Here is a 25,381-nt window from a genome sequence, read left to right on the forward strand (position 1 = left end):
GAAATTATGAACAGTGATCTTTTATGACATTTTGGTTTTGATTGAACCTAAAAATATAAATATTTATTTCTTTCAATTATAACAAACCAAACTAACTATGATTATCTATTTCAATGACACAAACATATAACAAAAAATCAATCTAAATTCTTTAGTTTTTTTATTGACATCAACAAATTTTTTATTATAGAAAAAATTGTTTAAGTGTATAATTAGGATAATGAAAAAGTAAGCATAGATATACTCGTATAGTTTGTTACATTTTTTTAAGGATAAATTAAAAGATATTGGACATGAGGCATGATCCATTGACACCAGGTGTAAGTCAAAAGACTTACACTAAATTTGAACCATTCAATCTAATTAATTCATTGGTTCACAATGTTTCTTACGTGGAACGTAAAGTATAGAGGCGCATAAAATGTGTTTCCTCTTTCCCCTTTCTCAACTTACTATTTTATAGGGAAGTCTATTTTTTTTTTGAAAGAAATATGCTTATAGCATTTCATTAATAATGAGAGTTTCAATACAGCTGGGTATATCATAATAAATAACGGGACTAGCGAGTAACGTGGCCTCTCGTGCAAGAGAATGAGCAACACCGTTAGCTTGTCGCCTAACAAACTCCACCCTAGAGTTAACAAAAATAGAACTAAAAAAGGAACGACAAGAAGAAATAATAGTGCTAAATTCAGACAGATCGTTCCTAGTAGAAAGAAAAGCATCAACTGTGAGCTTAGAGTCCAATTCAAAATCAACGTTGTCAAATTGCATATCATTCACCCATTGGAGGGCTGCGTGTAGACCCAGAGCTTCCCCCACATCAACCGCAACTAGGCAAGGATAGCTAACAGTCTTAGCTAGAACAAATATACCATCAGAATCTCGGATACAGATACCAATACCTGTGCGATTGAGCTGCGAAGAGAAAGCGGCGTCGATGTTGCATTTGAACCGTCCCGGCAAGGGGGCCTGCCACGTGATGATAGGAGGTTGAAGAGAGGAGGAAGCTCCCCCATCAATAATCGGTGGCATCAGCTGAGGAACCGAAGATACAAGAGTAGCAGGGGAATTGGCCAGCTGCCAATCAACAACCATATCCTGAGCGCGCTGCACAACTGTGGCACTGGATTCCGTAACATCATCCCAAATTCGAAGATTGCGGTGTTTCCAAATGCTCCAGAGCACTGATGCAAAACGCTGACTCAACTCACCAGATAAATTTTCTAATAGAGAGAAAATAGCATCTGTGGTAGAGACACTGGTAGTTAGCGCATGCTGAACGGAATTCCACAAACCAGTCTGATTCCAAACCTGAACAGCAAAAGGACAATAAAAAATACATGGGTAAGATCCTCATAATTTGAATCGCAACTAGCGCAATTTGTCGGGCAATGAACACCTTTGTCAAGAAGCCGTACACGAGTCGGCAAACAACCCCGACACATGCGCCAGACTAAATTCCTAACCTTAGGCGGTACCTTCAAATTCCAGATTCCCGACCAAAAACCCGGCCGCCAAAGGTGTGAAGAGTCAACTAATTCAGAAACACATAACCTGTAAGCACTACGTACTGAGTATCTACCATGTCGTTCTGCTTTCCAAATGACCTTATCAGTATCAACCTGAGGAATGAGAGGCGTATGAAGGATTTTATCTGCAATATCAGTGCTAAATACCTGTCGTACTACCTGTTCATTCCAGCTTTTATCGTACAAATTCATCAAACTATTAATAGTAAAATTGTGGACAAAGTGAGCTCCTTGGATATTACTAGATATGCACTCCCCATTAGCAAGCCAGGGTTCGTTAAGAATAGAAATAGACGCACCTGACCCTATGCTCCACCGAGCTCCACCTCGTACAACAAACCTAGCTCGCATAATACTTCGCCAAACATAACTGGGGTTATGACCTATTGAAGCCGTAAGGTAAGAGCCAGAGGGGAAATAACGTGCTTTGTAAATACGCGCAACAAGTGAATCCGGTTCTGTTATAAACTTCCAACCCTGTTTACCCAACATAGCCAAATTAAAAGCAGTAAGGTCTTTGAAACCCATACCTCCATGTTGCTTAGGCGCGGATAGCTTCTCCCAATTCATCCAATGGATGCCTCTCTGTGTCGTTCTTCCGTGTCCCCACCAAAAGGAATTCATCATCTTCTCAATCGAATCAACCAGAGTAGAAGGCAAATGAAAGATACTCATAACATAAGATGGAATAGCCTGCAAAACAGATTTTATCATAACTTCACGCCCTGCTTTAGATAAACACTTACCACTCCATGAATTAATTTTATGCCAAACACGGTCTTTAATATAAGCGAAGGTTGCGTTACGATCCCTGCCTATCATGGATGGAAGGCCTAAATATTTACCTGTGCCTAAAACTACTTGAACCCCAAGGATGTCAATGACTGTTTGCTTGAGAGGATCTGGAACATTACGACTGCAATAAATCTCGGATTTAGGCAAACTGATAGCCTGACCAGAGGCGGTTTCATACAGAGTCAGGATATCCTTCATAACATTGACTTCACCTACATCAGCTTTGAAGAACAAAAAACAGTCGTCAGCAAATAAAAGATGAGAAACCGGGGGTGCCCTTCGACAAATTTTTGTACCCGTAAGGACTCCTCGAGTCTCAGCGTCTCTAATTAGTGAAGATAAACCTTCAGCACAAATAATAAATAAATATGGAGAGAGAGGGTCCCCTTGTCGAAGCCCGCGCCCCGGGATAATGGGGCCAACCTGTTCACCGTTAACAAGCACAGAGTAATCAACAGACTCAACACACATACTCATCCAATGAATCCACTGACTATGAAAACCCATTTTATCCAGCACAGCACGCAGATAATCCCAATCCATTCGGTCATAAGCTTTACTAATATCGAGTTTCAAAGCAACATACCTGTCCTCTCCACGTGTCTTAGTTTTCATGAAGTGTAAAACCTCAATTGCGACCATAGTGTTGTCCAAGATAGACCGGCCCGGGACAAAAGCAGATTGGTTGTTAGATATGCAATTAGGCAAGACATCCTTCAACCTGTTTGCTAACACTTTTGATATAATTTTATACAACACATTACATAATGCAATAGGGCGCCAATCTTTCATGCTAACCTGCGAAGAACCTTTCGGAATAAGAGCAATATTTGTAAAATTCAAGTCAGGTGGAAATTGACCAGTGTCCAACCAAGTACAACATTCTTTAAATATATCATCACTACATAATTGCCAAAAATGTTGATAGAAACCCGGGCTATATCCATCAGGACCCAAACATTTGTCCGGTTGCATTGCAAACAAAGCTCTACGAAATTCCTCCTTGGTAAAGGGAGCCGTGAGTTTCTCATTATCAAGAGCAGTAATAGATGGGTTAATAACACTAATAACAGAGGAAAAATCACCACCTTGCTTTTGAAAAATATTCACAAAATAGTTTCTCGCTACATCACGTAAACCTTGTTCATTAGTAACTTTATTCCCTACTTCATCATCAAGAGAAAGGATGCGATTTACCTTTTTACGGGCCGTAGCCGAAGCATGAAAAAACTTTGTGTTTCTATCCCCGTCCTTATACCAATGTGTCTTTGCTCGTTGTCGCCAGTAAGCATCATCTTGACATAGTAGCCGCTGCATCCTTTTTCTCAATTCAAACATACGAATCTGGTCCTCCCCTGAGTGCCCTAGCCGTGTATTATGTAACTGTCGACGACAATCCTCAATGTCAATTTTAAGTTGATGACAATGAGTTTTGCGCCAATCAGACATATCTTCTGCACACGCAGACAACTTCGGAACAAGAGAATACGAAGAGTGCACCTGCCAAGCATTAGTAACAAAATCCTTAAACCCTGGTTCTAAGTGCCACGCATTTTCGTAACGAAAATTGCGCCTATGATGCTGAAGCCGAGGTGAAGGAGAACACTTTAATAATATAGGATAGTGATCGGAAGCAGGTGCGACAAGAGTTTCAATAGTAGCGTTGGGAAATAAATTAAGCCACAAATTATTTGCAAGAGCACGGTCTAACCTTTCCTCCACCGCACGAGGCGTACCAAGACTCTTAAACCAAGTAAAAGGATAGCCCTCAATTGGAACATCTGACAAACCGGAATCGATAACTGCTTGACGAAAACCATTGATGAGCCAAGATGGTCTAGGGTTGCGCCCCCTCTTCTCACTAGCGTCGAGAATATCGTTGAAGTCACCAAAAATGCACCAAGGACCTGCAAACTGATTAGATAATTGACGGAGAAAATTCCACGCGGCAGTTCTACGACCTCCATTAGGATAGCCATAATAGTCGGTCATTCTCCAAGTACCATGAACAGAATCCACAATCTCAATAGTGATATGATTATGAGAAAAATCAATAAGCTGACAGTGTAAAGAATTGCGCCAAAATAAAGCTAGACCCCCGCCTCTACCGGTGCGGTCTATAGGAAGACAAGAATCGTAACCAAGCAAAAAACGGAGTTCTTCAATTTTATTACGGTGAGCTAGAGTCTCACTTAAGAAGAGAATATCCGGATTGAAGTGCCGGACTAGGTACTTAAGATCGGGAATTGTACTCGGGCTACCTACACCCCGACAATTCCACGCTACTAAATTCATTTTCCTTGGCAGGCCTGATCATCAGGACCCGCCATTACATTTGATTCATCATACATAGGATTAGAAAATACATTCATTTCAAAATCCCCCCCAGCACTAACATCAGATCCTATTACATCATTTCCCAAAGTCCCATCAGCAGCAAAGGCAGAAGTGCCATTCTGAAAGGCAAGCGGGCGCTTTCTCTTTTTCAACTCCGAACCAGCATCATCATTAGTACCATTACCGTCACCTTGAGAGAAAACAGCACCAGTAGCATTGTAAGGCACAGCAGGCAGTCCAAGCACCAGTGAACGCCCCTGCAGCATATTAGAGGCCGAGGCACCAGAAGATGGGGAAGGCAGGAACTGAATTTGACAGCCAGAACCTGTCACACCTTGTTTTGCCTGCACCGCTGTTTGAGCAGCAAGAACATCCTGTTTAATAGCAAGAAGAGCATTATCAACAGCAAGCATACGGTCATTAAAATTGTGTAAATTCACAGCAGGAACAGCAGCAGTGTTGCGGCCAGCAGGCTGTGCAGATTGGGACACATTTTGGCTCGGCAAAGCATCAGGTATAGGGTCCTGCAGCCATTTGTTGTTAGCAGCCGACCCTATACGCATAGAAACAGGCTTGAGATCAGGCCCCCAGTTACGCACACCGTCATCGGAGTCCAATTCGAACAAATCCGGACACACCTTGTCCGAATGACCAAGAATGCCACACCTGTAACAAAAAACACCCAATTTCTCATATTTAAACAAAACAGTAACATAAGAACCATTGTTTGCACGGACTTTCCACTCCTTTTTCAAAGGCGCAGTGACATCAATACACACTTTGAGACGCATGTACGAGCTGTGAATGGTGTTACGGCTATCATAAGTGTGTAGAGCACCAAGAAAGCTTCCAATTCCTTGACCAACCTTTGGTTGAATAAATCCGAAAGGCAAACCATGGACCTGCACCCAAATGTCCAGATGATTCAGTGGGACAGTGACTGGGACAACACCAGGAGCAATACGAGCCATAACTATATGAAAGTTATCATAGAGCCATGGACCCTCGTCCAAAATGCGAGCAGCATCAAGTTTGTGATGGAATTGGAACAGAAACCGATCAGCATCTGATTTGATGATGGACACACGTTTGCCTGGTTTCCATGCTCTGGCCATACGTTCACTGAAGTAAGCAGCTTTGATTTCACGATCGGCCAAAACACGACCAATCAAACAGTGCTCAAGGATGGGGGATGATTCGGTATCAGCAGCTAGGTTAAGGGTCAACCCCTCATCGGCCAAAGTGAGACCATCAATGTTGAGGTTCGTGGGATCCATAGAAGCAGGGAGAAAAAGGTTTGAAAAGCACAGGAAGCAGACAAGGATGAAAATAGCAAGGCAGAAGTAACAGAAAAAGTAAGACTAGGGTTAGGGTTTGTGAATGATGGAACAGTTCACCCATGAGGGATAGCATATAAAGAAATGGATGGAAGCATCTAGATCCTGGATCAGATGAACACACAACTTCTCACTAGGCAAGATCCGGCCCAGGTGCGGCGGCAGCCCAAGAAGAGGGTGCAGCTGAAACCCTAGCGCACAAGAAACCCTAGGAGACAACTTCTAATAGCAAAAGATTCTTTTATCTAAAGGAAGGGAAGTCTATTAATTTCCTAGAAATCACGATACATATGAAAGCATAAATTTCCCGTCAAAAATAAAAATAAAAATATGAAAGCATAAATTCATAAATCAATCAAAGATGTATCCGATTTTGCTTTTCTAAATTCTTAACTCTTACTGTGTCTTTTGCGATTGAATTGACTCTAGGCTCTAGTCCACGTGTGTCTGCCTCTGTATCATCTTTGTAATACATTTGTATCAACACATATATTTGTGGCTAAAATTCTCCAAAATGTATTCGGCAACACTTAGACAATTATTTCAATTGAAATTCAATATTTTGATCATGTTACTTTAAGATCTATTGATCAAATATTAAAACAAAAAAACGTTTAATTTAGAAGAAGCATGACTATGTGAAATTATAATTTAGGTTTGAAAGGATTTGTGGAACTTATTTGATTCTTTTAAGTTTGTGGATGACCAGGCGATCCATGAAAGAAGAAGTTTCAAGGAGAATTATTTGTTATGGAGTAATTTTAGTAAATTAAGTTGAATCACTAAAACATCTTTGAAGGGATCACGGAAACATTTTGTTTCCATATTTTAGACCATCGGATTGTATAGATTGAATGGTTGAGATTTGGTGTAAGTCTTTTGACTTATATTTGGTGTCAACGGATCCCACCTAATATATATATGTGTGTGTGTGTGTGTGTGTGTGTGTGTGTGAAGATCTTCATCGTGCTGTAAAAAAACTCTCTCCTTCACTTTATGCTACAAATGAGAATTTTAAATAATAAATATGAGTAATACCTCAAATTCGTCCTTGAATTATCAGCAATCCATCAAATTCGTCCCTGAATTTATCGAAATATCTATTTAGTCCCTGAATTTTGCAGACGTCCATCAAATCAGTCCCTCCGTCCAAAAGCACCGTTAGTGGTGATGACATGTCCCCTTGCATGCTGTGTTGTCCTGTACACGTGTCAACAAGGCAGCCACGTGTACAGGGACGAAATTGATGGAAATGGAGAAAATTCGAGATTTAACTTTTGAGGGTAATTTTTCCTGTGTTTCCAATTATACCCCTCTATTACCATTGTCTTTCATCCTCACATTTTTTTTCACTCAGAAGCATCAAACCAGTCCCTAATCTTTCACCTTCCCGCCTAAACTGTCACCCTCTTCACTTCCCCAAAATCATCATCATCAAGAGGAAAATGTTGATGGTACTCAAGGAATGGAGGAAATGGCTTGTGATACTCAAAGAAATGATGAAGTCAATGTTGGTGCAACTGTAACCCAACAAACTCAACCTGAAACTCAACCTGAAGAAACAGTGACTCAGGTAAATGTCACCCAACAAACTCAGAATGAAGCTTCAAATGTGGGTAAATGTCACCCAACAAACTCAGAATGAAGCTTCAAATGTGGAAACTGTTGTTGAGAATGTTGCTACTGAGGTGCAACAAGAGAATGTTGCTACTGAGAATGTTGCTTCTGAGGTGCAACAAGAGAATGTTGCTAATGAGAATGTTGCTTCTGAGGTGCAACAAGATAATGTTGGTACTGATTATGGACCTGTAACTGATGCAGTTTCTAGACAGGTATGACTTTATCCAAAATATGGATCGATTTGAGACTTACTGGCATAATTTGAGGACTAATTTGATGGATTTTCTTATAATTTAAGGGCTGATATAATTGATTTTATTTGCAGATAATGAGTACAAGGAGATATGGCATGAGAGGACCAGTGATTCATTCAAATGACATGCATAAACAAACACCACTGAGGGGTCCTGCTCCATAGAATCCAACTGGTCCTGGAATTGTTAGAGTTCCAAATCCAAATTACGGGCCATCCGCTTCTACTCAACCCCAATACATGGAGTTTATCCCAACTCCAGGATTTCCAAAGCATTGATGCTTGTTTAAATTATGCTTTTTGACTAGTTTAATTATTGTTTTTTGGACTTGTTTAGTTTATGGTTTTTTGGATATGTAATCACTTAAGAACATCAAATGATTTGATGACTTGATGGCTATGTAATTTGCATTTTTTTGGCTATGTAATGACTTATGAACATCAAATATATGACTTATGATGGTATGCAATGTATGTCTTTTTATAATCAAAGTATGTATCTTTTACTTTTTACTTTATTCAACAAATGTATGTCCAAGGATCTAAGTGATATCTGGTGTGAAAATTCAAGGACCTATTTGATGGTAATTTCACTAATTTGAGGATCGATATGATGGATATGCATATAATTTAGGGACCAATTTGATTGAAATTTTTTGGCAGAAGGGTTTGATTCATTCATTGACAACCTCTTTTCATTACATCTTTGCAACATTACATGGACTTGGCACAATACAATAGCATTCTAAACAACTCAATCAAACATAATACTCCTATCAATATCTTAATCAACCTAAGCTCACTTCCTACACAATCAACTATATCCATCAACTTTGCCTTCCAAACCTCTTCTCTGCTCCTATCATTTGGCTTCTCTATCAACCTTGCATTTCTTCCATGACCAACGCCATTGGTTTTAAAATAGCCTAGTTCTTCAGTTTCATCAACCCACACAAAAAATTTACAATTTTCATCATCATCCTATACAATCAAAAAACAAAATCTGTACTATTTAAACAAACCATTCACACATCACATAACCATTGTTAAACAAACCTTAGGAAGAGGGCAGGCATAGAAAGGCCTTCCTTTGGACAGTGTTTGCTTTTCTTACAACACAAATTCTAGGACACCAACAATGAAGCTCTCTCACATCATCATTGTACATAGAGCTTGAAGATGAAGACCGGTTGCTGTAGTCGTTTTTGCCCATACGCCCACCACCCATCATATGTTAACACCAAATCTTCAACAATGACCAATGATATTTTAATTTCGAATTGAATCAACAAAATTAGGGTTTTATGTTTTTTGAATTGGGGAAGAACACCTACTCAATTCATGGAAGAATTTTGGGGGATTTTGAACTCTAGGTGACAAATAATAACATTAGGGTTCCATATTTATGTATTTGGGGAAGAAAGAGCCGTTAATTTGGAAGTGGAGAAAGAGCCGTTGCTGAGTTTGTTGAGAAAGAGCCGTTGCCAATTTTCTGAAAATCCATCAATTTGGTCCTTGGAAATTTTCTGTAAATCAATCAATTTGGTCCCTGCTTGCGTGGCATCTGACGTGGCAAGCCTTGTAAGAGGTTAACGTTAGACGTCACCTCCGTTAACAGACCAACTTAACGGAGGGACTGATTTGATTGACATTTTGTAAATTCAGGGACTAAATAGATATTTCGATAAATTCAGGGACGAATTTGATGGATTGCTGATAATTCAAGGGCGAATTTGAGGTATTACTCTAATAAATATATTCTGAAAATCTTCATCATGCTGTCAAATATCTCTCCGCTAAAGATGTTTATTTAAACACATAGACTGAAAGAAAATTTAAAGATCTTCATCATTCTTAAACATATTCTTGGGCTATTTGGATTATATAATCTGAAACTATTTAGCCAGGTTCAGATTATATAATCCGAAAACTCTCAGTTTATTTGAACAGTGGCATTTCACCAAAGGTTTGGATGGTTTGTGGTGTGCTTAAAGCATTTTTGGACATTGGAAAATGTATCATTTGACTATAGTTATGATCTATGACTTGTTTTAGGCTATAAATAGGCTTTCATCTTCAACGAATTCCTTCATTCTTCACTTCACCACTTTTCTTACTTTTGCTTTAAAAATAATAATTAGTTTTTAGGAGTGTTTATGGTGTCATGGTCATTGTTGACCGTTCATAGAATCTCTGCAATTGCTTTGCAGCTTATGCGTGGATTCTATGACGGTCGGCAGAGACCTTTGACATCAAATACAACACTAAAATCACAATTCATAAGTTTTCGGATTTTATATTCCGAAAAAGCTAACAATCTTTGCCATTTTTGCAGGACGCATGAGAATAGCAAAGGATGGGAAAAGTAATAGTCAATGATTTTTCCAAATAATGAACTATAACAAATAATATGTGTAATGTGAATATGTGATTGTAGAGTACCATTCTTCTCCCATATGTTTTTTCTCATTCCCTCCAAAATAGTCGAGCGTGAGTTAACTCACGCATGTGTATTCTCAGCATGAGTTAACTCACGCATGTGTATTTCTCAGCGGAAATGAGCAAAAACATATGAGAGAAAAGCAATTCTCATGATTACATTCCATTATTATTAACATTACAAATGACAAACTCTTAGCCTGTGGTGGATAGAGCTAAACTCTTAGCTTGGAAGTGGTTCCTGGCTAAGTGTCCTGGCAGTTCTTGCACTTTTCATGAGTGGGAGGTGCAACCCGTCCTTTGCTGGCATCGGTAGGGTTTGAGGTGGTGGTTTTTCTGGGGTTGTGAGGGGGTTGGGTGGGGGTTTCGTTGCCTCCTCCTTTCCGACCTGGCTTCCTGGTTTTTTCTTTGTGCTCTTTGTCTTTGCAGGTGTTTTTGCAGGTGTGGGGCTGTTGATATTGGATGGGCTCACCTTGTGTATGTTTTTTGCTGGCCTTTGTTTGCGGTTTTTTTAGTCCGTTTGGGGCTTTGTTTTGGCTTTTGTTGGTGGTTCTTTTCTTACTTTTTTGGGCTTCTCTTGAAGTCTTGTGGTGTATTTGTACTGTATCTAAACTTTTATCTTTATTTATATATATATTTTGCCATTAAAAAAAAAATTACAAATGACAAACTCTCTTTTATTATATAGGCTCCAAAGGAGAGCTCTAGACACATCATGGGATAATATTCTAAACATTTTAATAGAGAGTTCTTCACATTTCTCTCAACTAATTACATTTAATGTTTTTTTTTTTTTGTGAAAATTACATTTAATGTTAAATCTCTACTATTCTACTACTTCTATATTTCTCTAGAACTTTCTTTTAACCCCACCACTTAAACTAAAATGGGTCTAACACTTCATTAGTCCAATGGACCAAATCAAATTTATTATCCAACAAACCACTCCATGCATCTCTTGATCTTATCCTCGTTTTCCATTTACAGGAAGGGTCATACCAGCTACTATACCTATTGAACAAAACAAAATAAAATTTAATACAACCAATTCGAGAGGGGTAAAAAGTAGATAATTAAAGGAAATTAATCATATTCATTCATGTACCTATATAAATAAATGTTAGGAAGTCCATGCAGGCTCCTACATAAGAGATTACCAACAACGTTGCCATAACTCCCACAAACACATGCCAATCTTTCTTTATGCTTACCACGAACAACCACCTTATTGATTTTTCAGTCCATGCTCGAACTGTCTTTGCCATTCTCACAGCTGTTTCTTCTTTCAATTCAAGCCTCAACAAGTTTGGTGGTTCCCTAAATTTCACACAATAAATAAATGGAACTTAACTACCTATTTAGCACATAGCACCAACACTTTAGAATGAATAAGTGTTTGATGTTACATCAAAACTAAAGTGTGTCTAATGGCCAATACACATATACAAGACATTGATACATATAGTTACATTTAATCACTTCAATTTTCTCAAATTATTATTAGTACCTTCGTATCCGTGTTAGTCTACATAATGGAAAAATAGAGAAATTTGCATTAGAAGTAGAGGAAGGAGAAGGTGCTCACTTGCCGAAAAGTCTAAGCATGTTGGAATAGAGGAATATTGAAGTAACAACAAATATAGTGAGCCATGAGATAAGAGTGAGGAAGTTAAATTGATAAACTTCCATCGACACCCATGTTGCTGTTGCCGCAATTAGAACAATAGCACTAAGTTTCTTCCTCCTCCATAGTACTAGAATACTTGTACTTAGTTTCTTCCTCCTCCTTAGTACTATGTCCTTCAACATGTCATTGCCATCATTTTGCGCCACAAAATTATTACGTGTCATTATGTTCTTGCCACCATCTTGCCCCACAAAATAATTACCTGATGAATGAGAGGGAGTTGAGAAAGGTTTTGTTTCTGTTGTTTCTGTAGACATTGCAAATAATATTGTGGTTAATTAAGTGAAGATGATATTGTTCAATTCAAAGGAAGGAGTAGAAAAGTATAGGCTAAATTGCATTTTTGGTCCCTTAACTATTTAGGCAGTATCGCTTTGGTCCCTTAATTAAAATTTGATTTATTTTGGTCCTTTAACTTCTCTCCGTTACACATTTTGGTCCTTTCCGTTAATTTTAATTCAAAAACATTAGATTTTCTTCATTTTCTTCTGAATTTTTTTGGGATTCTTGTTGTTAAAGGTTGATGGAGATGATATGAAGATGAAAAAGAGGAGAAGAAGATGAAGAAAATCTAACGTTTTTGAATTAAAACTAACGGAAAGGACCAAAATGTGTAACAAAGAGAAGTTAAGGGACCAAAATAAATCGAATTTTAATTAAGGGACCAAAGCGATACTACCTAAATAGTTAAGGACCAAAAATGCAATTTAACCAAAACTATAATAATTAGTAGTAAAGTAATGAAAACTTTATTTTAATATATGATATGATGACAGAATGCGGTGGTTGGTAGCATATGAAGTATGAGTTATAGCCCCCTAAGAAAAAGGCTTAACTGCAGTTTTAACCCCCTAAGAAAAAAAAATACAAAACTGTCCCTTAAGTTTTGCAACTGTGGCAGTTTTGGCCCCCAAAGCCAATTTTGACTCAGTCTACGCTGACGTGGCACCCTAAGTGAGGTGCCACGTGTCATTTTTTTTTTGCCTTGGGGGCCAAAACTGTTACAGTTGCAAAACTTAGGGGACATTTTTGTAGTTTTTTTTCTTAGAGGGCCAAAATTGCAACTTTAGAAAAGTTAGGGGGGCTAAAACTGCAATTAAGCCTGAAAAAATTGTTGAACAAGGTGATAGGAATAGATTCAGCTGAATTACAAAAGGGTCTGTTTGGTAAGGCCACCAAAAGAGCTTATAGCTTATAGCTTATAAGCTCATTTGACAAAAAAAGCCCTGTTTGGTAACTTTTTTTACAATGAGCTTATAGCTTATTTCACGAATTTCAACGAGCTTATAAGCTATTTTTCAGAAGCTATTCCAAGTAGCGTTTGAGCTTATAGCTTATAGCTTCTCACTTTTAATTCCATTTCTACCCTTATTATTCTAACTAAATTCCATTTTTACCCATTACAATTTATTAATATAACTTCCTCATAAATACTACTGTGTCTCTTGCGAACAAAAATCCAATTCTTTTTCAAAAAAATTAAAAAAAGAAGCACTTGTCTTTCCTTGTTTTTTTTCTTTTCTTTATACGGCATACCGTCAGTTTTGTTAGTTTTTTTTTTACAAACCAAATATACTTTTTTTAACGTGCAAATCAATATACCTTCAGCTGTATTTTACAACTGATGAAAATATACCTTTTGTTATTTTGAACTAAATAAAAATATTTTACATCTATTTAGCATGCATATGATAATTATTAAACTTTTTTTTCAAGAAGATTATATTTAGCGTAACTATCAATTATTGTTAATAATACATATAATAATAATAATAATAATAATAATAATAATAATAATAATAATAATAATAATAATAATAATAATAATACATTCCAATAACCGTCTATTATTACACTTAATTTTTTTATAAAGTATAAACACTTAAATGAAAATATTTATATAATATAAAGGATATATTAAGTTAATAAATTTAAAGTATTTTTTCAAAAAATATTTAAATAAAGAATTTTCAAATACTTAAATATTAATTGATATAAATTTTATTATAAATTAAAAATACCCTTTTATGTCATTTTACATTTATCAGCTAGTTGAACCGCTAATTTTACCAAACACTTCAACTAGCTTACCAGTCATCAGTCATCAGCTAGCTTATCAGCTAAAAGCTATCAGCTAGCTTATCAGCTAAAAGCTATCAGCTACCTTATCAGCTATCCGCTATTTTTACCAAACAGAGTCTTAGTCTCACCAGTCAAAAAATATAAGATCTTATAATCTGGCAATTGGAATCGGAACTTATCAACAAGGCCTTCTGAGCCAGGCCAAACATCATCCAAGACTAATAATATTGGATATATACTAATTTTCCAAAATAGAAGTCCCAATTCGTTAATTGCATCTTCGTCACTTTGAAACTCAGGCATCCAAAGTCCACAGCGGGCAAACAGTGTTTGTACAATGTACTTCAAGTTGGGAGTTCTTGAGACGGGAACAACGAAAATGTTTCCACGAAACTTGGCTAGTCAAGACAAAAAAGTTTTCTAAATCAATGAGAGTGAATTGTATTGAAATGAAACAAAATAATTTTGATGATTGAATTCCAAATACCTTGGATTTGTGGATCCAAAGAAAGATTCATTCGAAGAGTGGGTTTAACAGAAGCACCCAAACCAGTCAAAAGAAACACAGAAACACCATACTTGATCAACTCAATCTTCAACTCAGTGAAAAGGTCAAGCCTTGGAGTAAATTCAGGAACTTGAGGAGGAGCACCACACCAAAACCTTATTTGATTCCCATGAATCTTTTCCGCAAGAACCAACAGCTTCATCAAATCCCTTTTATTCTCAAATGGAACAACAACAGACGAATGCCAGTGAAGAGCGTCAAGTTTCTTCTGAAGCTTTGCTTGTTGAGCTGGACAAGACAAACAGTTCTTGAAAGTAGGCTTCTTGCTTTTTCGTACAAGCTCTGTGAGCTCTCCTGTGATAGTCTCTACTAATTCTGTATCTTCACTTGGTCGACCCAACGAATCGTTGCAAACTATTATCTCTTCAACCAGAGGAGCCAAAGCATTGCAAGTTTTTCTGCCTCTTTCGAGAGTGGAAGGGTAATGTCGACCTCTGTTGAATGCTTGAATTGGGTATTTCATAGCCTCTCCCACCACAGCTCCAACGACAGCTCCACTCACTAGATCCGCCATAACTATGCAAGTAATAATGCGTTTTGTTGTTTTTGTGGAATCAAACAAATGTTTTGGATGAGAAAGAAAAGTCATGAACTCAAGTTATTTATAGATGGAGATTGTGATTTTTGGTCTTCATTTTACCCCACTTTACCTTTGCCTACATTTCCTTGTAGTTTCTTGGTTTGGTAGTACTAGTTCCGCGTTCACGTTTTATTTATGGGTAGTGATATATAGACCATCTTAGGTGGCATGTACCACTTATACACCCACATATAATTGTGACATGTGTTCATGTGGTCCCCACACAAAAAAAAAACTCACATTTTGTGTTTCTCACACACTCTCACATGAGGTAGTACAATGTATGTATGAAGAAAAGGGTGTCCATAAAACATTATCCTTTATTTATTGCTTTGTACAAAACATTTCTGCTGCGTTGTTGTGATAAAAGAGGTCATGAGGGGAGGTAGATTAGATCATTTATATCTTATAAATACATGACAAAAAAAGTTTTTTTTTTTTGTGTCTAGGTTCGAATTCAGACCTTGTATATATTATGCATTGTCCTTACCAATTGAGTTAAGCTCACCTGACACAAAAAAACGTGTTTGATAAAGGTTATTTCAATGTCAACTTATAATTTATTTTTAGATGCTATTTTAAATAGTGTTTGGATTTATAATTTATCATTAATATTTCTATCATTTTTTATCTTTATTTTTTTATCTAAAACTATTTTTATCCATTATAGTTAAGAATTTTTTTAATTACACCCCATGTATTTCTGGTGACATCCCAAAATGATAAAATTACCCTTAAATAACTCCGTTTATGTAGGTCCTATAAACTGAATTTAAGTGTACATGCTTAAACTTAATTTAAATAGGGCGCTGGGTGCGAGAGTGAAACATGTAATGTACTGTACCATGCATTTTCCCCATGCATTAGTAGTTTTTTACGAGCTTACATTACACTTGCTTGTACCATATAACATTCAACCCTTTTTTGTCCTCTTTATCTCCCTCTTCTTCTTCCTCTTTCACTTTAGGAACGGAATCAAACCAAATTCAACAACCTCTGCTATTTGATGAACTCTTCCCTTCAACATAAAATTTTCTTATCTATTTTTTTAAAATGAACATTAAAAAAAACACCAAAAAATAGTGTTCTTAAAAATTATCGAATGTTTAGGTTTAAGTGTTTAACATTTAAAGCCAACCCAAAAATTGAGAAAATGTATTTTTACTATTAAAATCAATCACAGCAAATTTGCAACACTATAACACTATCCATTTTGAGTTTGTTCCCTTTCTAATCTTCCATATATTTAATCTTTAAATTTATTTTTTATTGTTTGTTTTGTACAATAAACCATTTTTTATTGTTACACAAACCTTTTTTTATTCCCACCGTGACAGAGATTTAACAGGGTCTAAAATGGAAAAGGTGATGAAGGGGGGAAGATAAGTAGATTTAGGTGTGTTTTGTTTTTCTTCCTTTTTGTGGGTTTATTTTGTTGAATTGGGATAATTTGATTCCATTTTTATTCCCTGGATTTGGATGCATTTGATGATAAATTTGGTAAGGAAGATGAAGAAGAAAATAAATTTTAAAAAATATTTATTTTATTTAATCCTTTCTAAAGTTATTTGATCGTTTTTAAAGTTTAATAAAGAAATGCTACAGTGTGGAAAGTATAACATACTATGGCTATGTTTGGTAAACCCAAAAAAAGAGCTTTTAGCTCTTAGCTTTTAGCTTATAAGCTCATTTGACAAAATATGTCTTGTCCGCATTTGATAAACAACTTAAGCATTTTTAGCATAAGTTCTATTTGTATTGTTCTGTCTCTTTATATATCTCACGTGTAAATCTCCAAAACGTGCGTGATGTAGCTTCATCATCCTCTTTTCTGTTTTTCTCTGTCGCTTTTTTTTACGACATTCATCTTTCTTACTGCTAGCTAACCTCTTTGTTCCAGTCAAAAAAAAAAACATGGGTCAAATATGGATGTTACTCAAGCATTCCTTTTATCGTTGGTCATGTAGTCATCATTGGCAAATAGTAATAATAGGAAATGTACACTACTTAACTCCATAAATTAAAAACCTCAATTTATTGTAAAATAATTCAAACAATGGAATAATTTATTTAGTTTTTGGGTTAAATATATTTTTGTTCCCTATAAATATGTCAATTTTTCGTTTTAATCCCTCTAATTATTTTTTTCAACTTTTAGTCCTTCAAAAATTTTCATCTACACTTTTGGTCCATCCTTTAAAGTGGTCGGGGTTCGAACCCCAGACCTTACATATACATTACAACTGAACTCAGCTCACGAGTACTTGCTATTTTTTTTTTAATATTACAAGAATCTCTCCAAAAAAAATTAGAATTTTTTAACAAAACATAAATTAAATATGAATTTTTATATTTTTTGCGGTTAAAAATTCATATTTAATTTATGTTTTGTTAAAAAATTCTAATTTTTTTCGGAGTGATTTTTACAATATTCTACACATTTCTGCACAATTTCATTAAAAAAAAAATACAAAAATTTACTTTAAAATAGAAACTAAAATTAGTGATTGAAAATTTTATAGGGATTAGAAGTTGAAGGAAAATCTTAGAAGGACTAAAACAAAAAGTTAATATATTTATAGGGACCAAAAACATATTTAACCCGTTTATGCTATTTTATTTTATTTCATCTCAGTCCATTTCACATTATTTTTCATCTTAGATATTCAATTCAAGCATTGTCTTAAAGTTTATACAGTAATTTCTTTATAAATATAATACCAGTCCCATTTATCAACCTATATAATATTAGAGTAATGATATTTTGACAACCATTTGATGACAACTTTTGTGACAACCTTACTTTCCTTTCTTCTCATTGGTCAAAAACAATAGAGAGAGAAAAAGGAAGAGAGAGGATAAGTACATCATGTGAGTATGAGAGAGAAAGTTGTACAAAAGTTGTCATAAAATGGTTGTACAAATATCATTTCTCATAATATTAAAACCAAAATAAAAGTGGACCAAATTATCAAAAAGGATACTTTAACACCTCAAGCTACAATCAAGTTTATTACAGAATAATTGTCATGCTAAAATAGCACATGGAGTAATCTTTTAGGCCACATGGAGTATATTACATGTGCAGTGTAGTGACAAACTCCTGCTTTGTTCACTACACTTACCAAGACAAGATTATGATGAAGACTAGTTAATAAAACAACATATGTGTAGCAACATTGTTTACAAGTTTCAATATGAATTCTAGTTACTGTATCTCAGGGAAACAACATTCAGGAACGAGACCCATGAAGAAAGTTTAAGGTAATATCAACTTCAGGCATCTCTGTCTTTAGATTGGGAATTTTGCGGAAATTTTTCCATAATGCTTCCCCTTCTTCATCACAGATGACTTTTATTCCATGCTTTAGATTTCCAAAATTGATGACAGAATAAGGCAATCCAGTCAACTTTAAGCATCCCTTCATGTAGAGCTTCTCAAGCTTTTGCAAGTCACCGATATCTTTCGGTAATTTCAGAAGACTCATACAGTCTGAGATGTCGAGACAGAATGAGAATTGATTATATTGTATTGAAATAATTCAAATGGAATAGAATGCCAAATGAGATGAAATTGGTTTTATCTCATAACTCAATATTTTGGAGTACTGTAATTCTGCTGTACACAGATTCTATTTTCTCTACAAATGAATGAGAAAATATTGTGCTAGTTTATTACAGAATAGTAGTCATGCTACAATAACACATGGAATAATCTTTTAGTACACATTGAGTATGTTACATGTACAGTAACGCAAACTCATGCTTTGTTCACTACAGTTATATCGACAAGATTATGATAAATAGGAAAACATATGTGTTGCAACATTGCTTAAAAGTTCAACACGAGTTCAAGTTACTTTTTCTTCGTGAAACAACACTGACGAACGAGTTCCATGAAGCCAATTTAAGTTACTCTCGACTTTAGGCATATCTATCTTTAGATTGGGAATGTTGGGATATTGTTCCCATAATGCAGCACCTTCTTCATCACAGATCACATGTATTTCATGCTTTACATTTCCCAAATTGATGACAGAATAAGGAAGTTCACTCAAGTTTGAGCAACCCTTCATGTAGAACTTCTCAAGCTTTTTCATGTCACCTATATCGTTCGGTAATTTTGAAAGACTCACACAGTCTGAGATGTCGAGACAACAAAGCTTGTTTAGGCCTGCAACAGATTCTGACATCTCTTCTAAATCAGAACAGGAACAAAGCCTTAGCACTTCCAAATTCTCCAACTTCGCAATATCTTGAGGCATTGCAGAAAGCTTGTGGCAGTTTGTGATACTGATCTTCTTCAATGTGGTAATGTTACAAAATCCATCGGGCAATTTAATCAAATCATTACAATAGTCAATGCTCAACTCCACTAAATTTGGCATGGCATCTGAAATTTGGATGGAACAGTTTTCAAAAGCATCTCTTGTATTGCACATATGAAGGGATAATTTTCGCAGATTCTTCATTCTGTATAGGCAAGGGACTGAAACTTTCTCCAACCTTATTCTTTTCAAGTTTGATAAAGAACCAAGTAGCTCAAACTTGGTTACTTCAGAACGATGGAAACCATAATTTGTGACTATCAAAACTTTCAGTTTGCTCATTTTGTCGGTGAAATCCGGTAATGAGTACTTGTCAGACCGAAGATTTAAAACCAGAATCTCAGCTTCATCAGCTTGCATGTCACACCAATCCGAAGAAAATGTTTCATCTGTAAAAACGTCATATATGTCAAAATAATTGAGATGATGTATGACATGAGAACGAGTATTTAATATTGCACCCTCTGTTACAAAATAATTGTCATTTAAGGATTTAGTTTTTCCAAATTATTTGTCACTTCAGAAAATAAAATAAAAATTAACTGCCTTTTAGTTTTATCCAACTTTATTCTTACCTTTTAATGTTTTCTATTAAGTGAGATGGAAGATCATGGATAGAGTGAACATATAATGCAGTCAAATGAACTTACATAATCGTGAAATAATTGGCGAAATCTCTCAATAAAATTATTTTGTAATGTTATCATTGGTAAGCATGCATATAATTTAGACATAGAAACATACCGGTTGTTATAGACAATATGCGGGCAGAAACCTTTAGTTGTCTCTGTTTTACCAACATTCCGGCAATGAATGAGTACATACGACCAATGATTCCTTGCTGATTCAGTCCAATCCACCAATCAGGACGAGTATCTCCATTTAAGTCAATGATCAGTCTTTTTCTCTGTTCAAATGGTTCCCCTTTGCTTTGATGGATTGCTAGTTCTCTGAGGAGATCATGCAGCATGACATAGTGGTTATTGTAGTACTTGTCTGTTTCTGTTGCAACTTTCCTGTACAACAAGCATAATTTAGGAACTGAGGGAAGAACCAAATCACCAACAAGACGAATAATTTAATCTATTTGATAGAATAGTTTTACTGCTTTGCTTCATAATGACAATCTGAAATCCATGCATTCTTTACTTCTTTATTTACAATTTGTTTAAATCCTAACTCATGAGACAATGCATTTCAAATTGCATCCTTCCTGAAATGGTAAGAGCAGGGCCGGCCCAATGCATATGTAGGCCTAAAACGAATTTGAATTGAGGCCTTTTAAATAAGTTGACAAAGAAACATAAACAATAAGAATCTTAAATGTGTAATTTTATTTGATGCATGTCGAACACTAAATACAAGTATCGCTCACGGTCAGCGTTTAAACATTGAAATGGAAGGTTAACACAAAAACAAAAATAAACTTTGCTACCTCTGAGACCAAACTTGCAACATGAACTACAAGTCTACAACTCTTCATTTAACCAAGCTACACGCAAAAATGTTTAAAGAATTTAACTCATGAAAATATATTTAAATCAAAAAAGATTCAGGGGCATAAAAATTTTGGGAGCCTATAGCCCTTGCTTTAGTGGCAGCCCCCTTGGGCCGGCTCTGGGTAAGAGTACAGGCTTTATTATAAACTTAACATCAAGTGATATTGTTTACCTTGTAGCTATGACATTAATCAAATTCCTGGTGATTAAATCATGGACAATGGCCATTGCTTTTGTACCATCTTCATCTAGGTCATGCAATTCTGCCCACATATCAATGAGGACAGTAACAGGGATCCTCTGGTCTTCAGGAAATAGTCCCATATCCATGAAGCACTCCTTCTCCTTGATATCCTCCAACATATCCAAACTTTGTTGAAGATAAAAGAGCAAGGCAGTGCTATTATTGTGAAAATAGCTATCAGACTCCAGAATGGATCGACTCTTTAAGCGTTCCTTCATTTCTTCCCACTTCTCAAAAGGCTTCCCACAAAGTGATCCAGCAATGACCTGAAGCGCCAACGGTGAACCCTTACAACCTCTCACTATCTGTGCATAGAAGCGAAATCAGTGAGTAACATCAAAGGTTTGGGTAACTAACTTATATGCAATTGTATACTAACAAGGGACTATTTGGATTGACTTAATTGAACTTATCTACTGGTATAATTACTTTTGAGACTGCTTGGGAGATTTTATGAAAGCAGTGCATGTCATGTCGGTAAGCTAGCTTATGAAAACAGCTTATTGCAATTATATGAAAAAAATTCAACTTTATTTTAACTTTTATTATAAAAATGGTTTATAGTACATAAACACTTACATGATAAGCGCTTATGTTGTGACTTGTAAGTTCTAAAGTAAGTTGTTTATCCAAACAGGACCCTAGTCAGTTGACAGCTTTGAAAACTAATCATGTTTCTATTCATAAATAGTTTGTTTATATCCCATAGTAGAAGATTTAACATAACAAAGAAATATAAATTTCTGTCATGCCAATCATGTCTCATTGGTGCGATCAAAATTTAGATGGATTGAAGAGAAAGAAGCACCTCATCAACAAGATTTTTATCAGGCATGTATGAGCTGCTTTGATTCAATTGAGAAAAGTGATGGAAAAGAGACACAGCAGGATCATGATCAAGTGGATCCAACTGGCATGGGGTGCCAAATCTTTTAAATGCAACCTTTGAAGTCACCAAAATCTTATAATCTGGCAATTTGAATTTGAACTTCTCAACAAGGCCTTCTGAGTTAGGCCAAACATCATCCAAGACTAATAATATTGGATATCTACCAACTTGCCTCAGCAGAGTTCCTAATCGGTTAACTGCATCTTCGTCGTTTATAAAGTCAGGCACCGGAAGTCCGCAATATTCAAATAGTGTCTTTACAATGTTTTTCAAGATGGGAGTTTCTGAGACGGTGACAAAGAAGATGTTTCCACCAAACTTGCCTATTCAAAACAAAACAGCTTTCTAAATCAAGTAGAATGGATTGTATTATATTGAAATGAAGTCAAATGGAATACAATGAAATGAAATAAAATTGTATGGATATTTTTTATGATTGAATGCCAAATGAGATGAAATTGGTTTTATCTCATACACCTAAAATGAGAGGAGTAAAAAAAAGATGATAGAATGAAACTACATAAAGTGCTATCCAATCTCAATTAGAAGTCAGTTTAGATAATCCATCCATAACATAAGGCTAACGTCCTGTTTCAAATTAAATGCATGTCATACAAAACTACTAACTAAAGAAGCAAGTAGATTCACAAGACTAACGCCTTGTTTGGATAAACAATTTAATTAAGTGCTTATCATATAAGTCATTTCTATAATAAAAGATAAAACAAAGTTAAACTGATATCATATAAAGTACTATAAATTATCATAGAGAGCTCATGGAAATAAGCTGAAAACACATCATGAACATCCATTTCTATAAGTTCTCCCAAGCTGGTTGATAAGCTCAAATAAGTCAATCAAAACATGCATCACAATAATTTAGTGAAAAAAGAGAAGCAATACCTTTGATTTGTGGATTCCAACAGAGCTTCTTAGCAAGGGTGCTTTTACCAGATCCACCCAAACCAGTCAAAACAAGTACAGAAGCACCCTTCTTCATCAATTCAAACTTCAACTTATTCAAAGGCTCATCCATTCCAATAAATTCAGGCTCTTCAGGAGCACCAGACAAACCCCTTATTTGTTTCCCATCAAACTGACCCGAATTCACCATTCTCGTCAAAATTTCATCCACCTTATCCCTCAGCTTCATCAAATCAGTTTTATTCTCAAGTTGAACATTAACAGAGGAGTATCTTTCAAGTTTCTGACGTTGCTTGTGAAGCTTTGATTGGTATCTCGGAAAAGACAAAAAGTTCTTCCAAGTAAGCTTATTGCTTTTTGTTACAATCTGTTCCCATTCTCTTAAGAGAGCCTCTAGTCTCTCTATCTCTTCTTTAGGTCGATCCGACAAATGATTGACATCATTCATCTCTTTAACCAAAGGAGCCAAAGCATCCAAAGTTTCTATGCTTGCTTCAAGAGTGGAACCAAATTCTCGACCCTTTTGGATTGTTTGAATAGCATATTTCAGCAATTCTCCCATTCCAGCTCCAATTGCACCTCCACTAAATAGATCCGGATCCACCATAATTACTATATATGTAACTGTTTTGTGTTTGTAAGTAACAACCAAGGTAGGTACTCTTGTGTTTTGTTGTTGTTGTTAATGTAGTAGAATGAAATGTTTTGTAAAAAGAAAGAAAATGCATATGATCTTATGAACTCAACGATAACTGTTATATATATAGCAAATGGAAAATATGCTTGGTTGACTTGATGATTTTTTGGTCTTGATGAGATCTTAGTTTATTCATTTTTTTCTTAGCTTAGCCTACAAGTTTTATTTCATAGCACGCGTATACAAGTATATGGTCCGCAGTGGTACTTACTTGGAAATTACAGTTACTTCTAAATGAAGCCTGGATACTCCAAAATGGTGTCGTACCCGTGTCGGATACGTATCGGATACCGATACTCCGCGGATACTCCGGATACCGTATCCCAGAAGTATCGGAATTAATTATTTTAATTTAAAATATATATTTTATCGGATACTTAAAAGATACTCGATGGATACACACAGATACTTATAAGATACTTCACACAGACGTATCCAAAAAAAATGAAGTGTATAAAAATGAGATTGTGTTGTGAAAATTTAAGATACGAATCACTATAATTACTTTTCAATTAACAAATTAAATATTATGATTTTGGTGGATGAAAGTAACGAGAGAGGGGAGATGTAATCAATCAACATTAAACAAACTTTGTTTTGAGTTCTTTTATTGATACATTTGTTGATATCCTAACATATGAATGAAAATAGAATATGATTTATACAAAAACTTTACATTTTTTATTTTGATCATATGTTTTTTTTTTTTTTTTGTAAATTGTAACTTTTATGATTATATAGTATGAGTAATCAATGTTTTTTTTAAGTATTTTACACGCATATAAATTTTAATATAAATATTTTGTTAACGTATCTTAGCCGTATCGTATCCTAAATTTGAAAATTTTCGCGTATTCGCGTACCCGTATCGTACCCTACCCGTATCGCACTACGTATCCGGGCTTCATAGCTTCAGTCTAATGAATACTTCTAAAAGAAATATTAGCAATAAAAGAAATATTAGCAAAAATGTGAACCTGACGTGAATCGAACACGCAACCTTCTGATCTGGAGTCAGACGCGCTACCATTGCGCCACAGATCCACTTGTGATAACAATCGATACTCAGATTTAGAAATAACATAATCCACGTTCTCTAGAAAAATTTACTACCACCTCCTAACCAACTACGACAATTAGAAATTTTACTTGAAGCTTCCCATGACCAATGTAATTGTTATTGACTCTGATTTTCTCATATACACAAATAACCTTTTACCATTTGAAGGGATACCTTCCATTCAAGGTGGAGGGAGAAGCGGGGCGCTGGCAGCAGTGGTGTTGCGTCGCGGCGTCGACGTCAACGGAGGTTACCGAAGTGAAGCTCTCTCCGTTGTTCAACTGAAGTTCTGTTTCAAATTTTATTCAATAAATTGTCACTTTTACTTTTTAACGGACTTTTTTTTATTTCTTTTTTCAATAAAACTTTCTAATTTATATTACAATTACTAACATTGAAATATGGGCAAATTGCACTTACCTCCCTTCAGGTTTGTTAAAATGTCACTCACACCCCCTCTGTTTTATAATCAGACACAAACCTCCCCTACTTAATTTTAAATGTGAGAAA

At 35.7% G+C, this 25,381-nt stretch overlaps 3 protein-coding genes and 1 non-coding gene across 4 annotated transcripts; 1 reads left to right on the plus strand and 3 right to left on the minus strand.

Annotated features, from left to right (window-relative positions):
• Window positions 1–6,994: 6,994 nt before the first annotated feature.
• On the plus strand, window positions 6,995–8,339 carry LOC146919851 (uncharacterized). The gene is made up of 2 exons (XM_085710680.1): window positions 6,995–7,833; window positions 7,947–8,339. The coding sequence occupies exons 1-2, from the start codon at window positions 7,579–7,581 to the stop codon at window positions 8,037–8,039; spliced, it is 348 nt and encodes a 115-aa protein (XP_085566806.1). The 5' UTR covers window positions 6,995–7,578; the 3' UTR covers window positions 8,040–8,339.
• Window positions 8,340–10,969: 2,630 nt separating this feature from the next.
• Window positions 10,970–15,223, minus strand: LOC146919852 (protein DA1-related 5-like). The gene is made up of 5 exons (XM_085713255.1): window positions 14,570–15,223; window positions 14,211–14,480; window positions 11,899–12,247; window positions 11,419–11,630; window positions 10,970–11,324 (listed from the first exon to the last, which is right to left on the minus strand). The coding sequence occupies exons 1-5, from the start codon at window positions 15,162–15,164 to the stop codon at window positions 11,278–11,280; spliced, it is 1,473 nt and encodes a 490-aa protein (XP_085569381.1). The 5' UTR covers window positions 15,165–15,223; the 3' UTR covers window positions 10,970–11,277.
• Window positions 15,224–18,784: 3,561 nt separating this feature from the next.
• On the minus strand, window positions 18,785–23,850 carry LOC146919853 (putative disease resistance protein At5g66900). The gene is made up of 5 exons (XM_085713253.1): window positions 23,094–23,850; window positions 22,110–22,513; window positions 21,230–21,606; window positions 20,303–20,574; window positions 18,785–19,947 (listed from the first exon to the last, which is right to left on the minus strand). Exons 1-5 carry the CDS (start codon window positions 23,719–23,721, stop codon window positions 19,082–19,084), a joined length of 2,547 nt encoding a protein of 848 aa, XP_085569379.1. The 5' UTR covers window positions 23,722–23,850; the 3' UTR covers window positions 18,785–19,081.
• Window positions 23,851–24,783: 933 nt separating this feature from the next.
• Window positions 24,784–24,855, minus strand: TRNAW-CCA (transfer RNA tryptophan (anticodon CCA)). Its single transcript has one exon. It is a non-coding gene; the product is annotated as a tRNA-Trp (tRNA).
• Window positions 24,856–25,381: the final 526 nt, after the last annotated feature.

This window comes from Medicago sativa, chromosome 5 (assembly GCF_051527215.1).
Source record: "Medicago sativa cultivar Bolivia chromosome 5, Bolivia_mono, whole genome shotgun sequence".
Taxonomy (NCBI): Eukaryota; Viridiplantae; Streptophyta; class Magnoliopsida; order Fabales; family Fabaceae; genus Medicago; species Medicago sativa.

Coding starts and splice junctions, on each gene's coding strand:
- LOC146919853 (XM_085713253.1), bottom strand. CDS start 23,721: ATGGTGGATCCGGATCTATTTAGTGGAGGTGCAATTGGAGCTGGAATG. Junction 21,607..22,109: donor ATAAAAATCTTGTTGATGAG/GTGCTTCTTTCT, acceptor TTCTATGCACAG/ATAGTGAGAGGTTGTAAGGG. Junction 20,575..21,229: donor ATTAATGTCATAGCTACAAG/GTAAACAATATC, acceptor CTTGTTGTACAG/GAAAGTTGCAACAGAAACAG.
- LOC146919851 (XM_085710680.1), top strand. CDS start 7,579: ATGTCACCCAACAAACTCAGAATGAAGCTTCAAATGTGGGTAAATGTC. Junction 7,834..7,946: donor CTGATGCAGTTTCTAGACAG/GTATGACTTTAT, acceptor TTTTATTTGCAG/ATAATGAGTACAAGGAGATA.
- LOC146919852 (XM_085713255.1), bottom strand. CDS start 15,164: ATGGCGGATCTAGTGAGTGGAGCTGTCGTTGGAGCTGTGGTGGGAGAG. Junction 14,481..14,569: donor TTTGGATCCACAAATCCAAG/GTATTTGGAATT, acceptor TGTCTTGACTAG/CCAAGTTTCGTGGAAACATT. Junction 11,631..11,898: donor ATGCTTAGACTTTTCGGCAA/GTGAGCACCTTC, acceptor TGTGAAATTTAG/GGAACCACCAAACTTGTTGA.